The sequence below is a fragment of the Malania oleifera genome, chromosome 2 (genome assembly GCF_029873635.1).
Source record: "Malania oleifera isolate guangnan ecotype guangnan chromosome 2, ASM2987363v1, whole genome shotgun sequence".
Taxonomy (NCBI): Eukaryota; Viridiplantae; Streptophyta; class Magnoliopsida; order Santalales; family Ximeniaceae; genus Malania; species Malania oleifera.
The window spans coordinates 103,733,095-103,738,409 of record NC_080418.1 but is presented as its reverse complement, the minus strand read 5'-3'; the positions used below and the strand labels follow the sequence as shown (position 1 = coordinate 103,738,409).

The following is a 5,315-nucleotide window of genomic DNA, read 5'->3' as shown; positions in this document are numbered from 1 at the left end:
ATTAATCTTAATGCACTCAATTGCTTTTAAATTCGCATAGACATATCATGGGTTATTGTATTTTGAGTAATTCTAATTCTACTCGAGAGAGGGTCTTAGATAAGTTTGAATATTTCGTCATCAAATAGGATGATAATTGATTGATTGCATGATTTGGATTTGGGATTGGATTGGTTAGGTTATTGGGATGCCTTAGTGTTTTATTCTTGGGTGAAAATATCTTCTTTTTAAGTATCGAGTTGATTAAATTTTATTTGGTTTTATTTTATTTTTCAGATTCAAAATCCACCACTTTCTTGATTTTCAAATAATTTAGAATTAAAACAATTATAATAGTTAATAGGTAAATAGTCCTCGTGAGTTCGACATTCTTCTTTATCACTATATTACTTGTTACGATTTCGTGCACTTGTGAATTTTCACAACAATTTCTAGTCTGGATAAAAGGATCTATACTAATAATCCTATTATTGATATAACGGAAGATATAATCGGTCCTATGATTTTTCCCTTCACATTATAAAGTTTTTCAGGGAAAAATTACTTGTCTCTTGTAGATGGATTTGTAATTGTTTGTATTTGATTAGTTTGTGTGGCTTAATTACTTGTTAAGAGATTTTTATTCCTATTTAACTTGCACAAATAGGAGTAGAATATTCTTAAGACTTCTGTTAAATTTTGGTCACTCCAGCAATACAAGAATGATTTAAGCTTAACACCTTTTATAGGGTAATTAAAACTATGAGGCTGGAAAAACCCAAGGAAAAAATTTGAGCCGTTATACCATTCCATTTAAGTCTTTTCTATTGAAATTGAAATACCTGTCATTTTATCAGATGGACCATGAAGCACTGGCCACGACATTTCCTCTGGGAGTCTTTTCACCAACGAACTTACCCGCCTTTCAAATCCCAGTTTCCCCGTTCTCTCCTCACCGCAAGATTTTGCAGGGACCGCACCACTTTCCCGAGCTCGTTCGGAAAGTGCAACCTCACCTTCACGCCCGCTTACACATCTTACTCTGAACTCCTGTCACTATGCTGCATTACCCAATCTCTAAGACCTGGCATGCGAGTCCATGCTCTCTTAACCGAATGTGGGTTATCCAAAGATCCAAAGCTTCAGAATCATCTGATCAATTTCTACTTGAAATGTCGGGTTTTTGGGTATGCCCACAAGCTGATCGAAGAAATGACACAACCAGATTTGGTTTCCTGGTCTGCTCTGATATCTGGGTACGCTCAGAATGGACTTGGTGAAGAAGCCCTTTTAGCTTTTCAAGAGATGTACTTGTTAGGTCTTAGGTGTAATGAATTTACGTTTCCAAGTGTTCTTAAGGCTTGCTCGATTACTAAGGATTTGAAGGGAGGGAGGCAAGTTCATGCAATTGTAGTTGTTACGGGGTATGAATCTGATGTGTTTGTTGCGAACACTCTGGTTGTAATGTATGCCAAATGCGGTGAGTTTTTAGATTCTAAGAGACTCTTTGAAGATATTCCTGAAAGGAATGTTGTTTCGTGGAATGCGTTGTTCTCTTGTTATGTGCATAGTGATTTTTGCAGAGAAGCAGTGAATTTGTTTCATGAAATGATTCTTGGTGGAATGAAACCGAATGAGTTTACTCTCTCAAGTCTAGTGAATGCTTGCACGGGTTTGGGTGATCCTGATCAAGGTAGGAAAATTCATGGGTATCTTATAAAACTTGGGTATGATTCGGATCCATTCTCTTCAAATGCACTTGTTGATATGTATGCAAAAGTAGGAGATCTTGTGGATGCAATTGCAGTTTTTGAGAAAATTGAGCAACTTGATATTGTTTCTTGGAATGCTGTTATTGCTGGTTGTGTTCTTCATGAATGTCATGATTGGGCGTTGGAACTGTTGGGGCAAATGAGAAGGTCAGGAATAAATCCAAATATGTTTACCTTGTCCAGTGCTCTGAAGGGGTGTGCTGCGTTAGGGCTCAAAGAATTGGGCAGACAGTTGCACTCTTGCTTAATAAAAACAGAAATGAAACTGGATTTTTTTGTGAGTGTCAGCCTTATTGATATGTACTCCAAGTGTGATTTGATGGAGGATGCAAGGATGGTTTATGATTTGATGCCAGAAAAGGACTTGATTGCATGGAATGCAGTGATCTCTGGACATTCACAAAATGGGGAAGATGAAGAAGCTCTGTTCCTTTTCTCTAAGATGCACAGGGAAGGAATACGGTTCAACCAGACTACCTTGTCTACAGCCCTTAAATCCACAGCTAGCTTGCAGGCTGTCATTGTTTGTCGACAAGTTCATCCACTTTCTATTAAAACAGGGTTTCTATATGATACATGTGTTGTAAACAGCCTGGTTGATTCATATGGGAAATGTGGCCACGTGGAAGATGCAGCAAAAATTTTTAAAAATTGTCCAATTGGAGACGTGGTTTCCTTCACATCTATGATCACAACTTATGCTCAGTGTGGACAAGGTGAAGAAGCTCTAAAGCTTTATTTGAAAATGCGAGATATGGAGCTCAATCCAGATCAATTTGTTTATAGTTCTCTTTTGAATGCATGTGCTAATTTATCAGCATATGAACAGGGGAAACAAGTACATGTTCACATCTTGAAGTTTGGATTCCTGTCAGACATTTTTTCTGGGAATTCTCTTGTTAACATGTATGCCAAATGTGGAAATGTAGATGATGCTGGCCTTGCTTTTTCTGAGATACCCCAGAGGGGAATAGTGTCATGGTCTGCAATGATTGGAGGACTTGCTCAACATGGGCATGGGAAAGAAGCCCTGAATTTATTCAATGATATGCTCAAAGATGGTGTTTCTCCCAATCATGTAACTCTTGTCAGTGTGCTCTGTGCATGTAATCATGCAGGTTTGGTAACTGATGCAAAACAATATTTTGAATCAATGGGAGAATTATTTGGAATTGAACCGACACAAGAACATTATGCTTGCATGATTGATCTCCTTGGTCGAGCAGGGAAATTAACTGAGGCAGTGGAGCTGATAAATACAATGCCATTTGAAGCCAATGCCTCAGTTTGGGGGGCACTTCTTGGTGCATCAAGAATACATAAGAATGTTGAACTTGGTCGACTTGCTGCTGAGATGCTTCTCATTCTTGAACCAGAGAAATCAGGTACTCACATTCTTCTTGCAAACATTTATGCATCAGTTGGCATGTGGGATAATGTTGCAAAGATGAGAAGGCTTATGAAAGAAAGCAAGGTAAAAAAGGAGCCAGGGATGAGTTGGATTGAGGTGAAAGACAAGGTATACACCTTTTTGGTAGGAGACAGAAGCCATGCTAGAAGCAAGGAGATATATGCGAAGCTTGATGAGCTGAGTGACTTAATGTATAAAGCTGGATATGTTCCTGCAGTAGAGGTTGACCTCCATGATGTGGAAAGAAGTGAAAAGGAGCTGCTTCTCTACCACCATAGCGAGAAACTTGCCGTGGCCTTTGGGCTGATTGCCACTCCACCAGGTGCCCCCATTAGGGTGAAGAAGAACCTTCGGGTGTGCGTGGACTGTCATACAGCAATGAAGTTCATTTGTAAAATAGTTTCAAGAGAGATTATTGTCAGAGATGTCAACCGATTCCACCATTTCAGGGATGGTTTGTGTTCTTGTGATGATTACTGGTAATTTTTTGGATTAATCCTCTACTGGGATTTCACACTCTCTTTACCCCTATACATTTTCCTATTCTTTTGTGACAACAAGAGGCATGTTGATGGCTTTTTTTCTTCTCACTTAAACAGAGTCTTTTTTTGTATTCCATTAGTTGTGTCAACTCAAATGTTGTCCGAGGAAGTAGAACAAGGGTTCATCTATTACATGATTGCAAGCAGAGGAAAAACTTCTAATCATCTGGAGTTCATACCCAGTTTCTTGCCTACTATGTTGAATAATGCCCGTCTTTCTTTGCTTCAACTTAAGCTCAATCGATATTTGGATGCATACCAGGTGGTGGTGCTAATTTCTCTTCCAAGTCTCTGGTGCATCTATCTTGAGAAGAGAATTGTCCTGTCGACATGACCACCTAAGCCATCTCTAATGATGTGTTTCTTTTGCTTAGCTATTTTATTTGGTTTTATGATCCACAATAAGTTACAAGTTCATCAGTTAGTGGTTAGCTATAAAGAAAACTCGTCAGATTATAGGAATTGTTTTGTTTATTACTTATATATTGATGAATGTTGGAACAAATTCATTACTTAAATCATGATTACTTTTATAGCCAAATCAAATATGGTTTAAATTCAATGTGGATCACAAAGGTAGCCAGAAAAGCCTTAGAGACTAGCATTGCATTAAGGGCTTCTTGGTAACGTTTAAAAATAGACACTTATACTAATTTTGACTTAAAAAAGTAATTGGGAATAAAATAAGTGTTGTCTGGATCTTTTCAAATAAGTATTCGTATTCTACTTATTACCTAGTTTATCACATAATGAAAGATACTCTTAAGTGAAAAATCTTGACTTTTATTTATAGCAGAAGTGCTTGATTATTTAATATTTGCACTCACATTTTTCAAGGCTCTCCTTTGATTAGTCAAGTTGTTCTTGATTCGCTGTATCAGCCACTTACAATCTCTAGCAATCTTTGTGACTTGACTGATTCATGGCCACTGCATCTCACGCTTCTTGTTGACAGTTCTTTTGCCAATGGATCAATGACCTGTGATTCCACTTCCCATTGTGCTGCAGCTCTCCATCTTCCCTCCCTCTTCATCTCTTTTTCTTTGTATTTGACGTGTGTTTGTAAAGTTCTGCAGATAGAATTTATGTCAGATTAATGGATTTGCTTGCTGGGTGGCCAATAATAATCTGGCTTTCTATTTCAGGTAATTTGATCTTTCTCCTCTTTGCTTTCTGATATTGCTATTTTTTTTATTCTTCTTCTTCTTCTTCTTCTTCCTCTTCTTCATATTTTTGTCTCTTTCATGTCTGTTGACACCCTAATTTTTACCAGGCCGATTTCTAAGGAGACCCAGCGTAATAGAAGTTGACTTCGAATTCCGGAAATTAGAGGATCCTTTCAAAAAAATCCAATTGAGTCGGTTTTCAAAATGAAAAATCTTTTATTTGAGTCACAATGTTATTAAGTTGAGTCCCGGTTATTTTAAAAAATGATTCCAGTTTATTTTCCAAAAAATGAGTCCCAGTATTTTTAAGTTAAGTCCCGGTTTATTGTCAAAAATAAATCCTGTTTAGTCCCAAATCGAGTTTCGGTTATCTTAAGAATGTGTCCTTTTAATGTTAAAAATTAAGCTCTTTTAATTTTGAAATTTGAGTTCTTTTATTGAGTTC

At 37.3% G+C, this 5,315-nt stretch overlaps 1 protein-coding gene across 2 annotated transcripts; it reads left to right on the top strand.

Moving 5' to 3' along the window:
- Positions 1-746: 746 nt before the first annotated feature.
- LOC131148780 (pentatricopeptide repeat-containing protein At5g04780, mitochondrial-like) lies at positions 747-4,245 on the top strand. Of its 2 annotated transcripts, XM_058098697.1 has the most exons (2): positions 747-3,641; positions 3,785-4,245. In XM_058098697.1, the coding sequence occupies exons 1-2, from the start codon at positions 844-846 to the stop codon at positions 3,864-3,866; spliced, it is 2,880 nt and encodes a 959-aa protein (XP_057954680.1). In that variant the 5' UTR covers positions 747-843; the 3' UTR covers positions 3,867-4,245. The 2 variants fall into 2 exon arrangements, with proteins under 2 accessions (XP_057954680.1, XP_057954681.1); XM_058098698.1 differs by having other exon boundaries at positions 753-4,245.
- Positions 4,246-5,315: the final 1,070 nt, after the last annotated feature.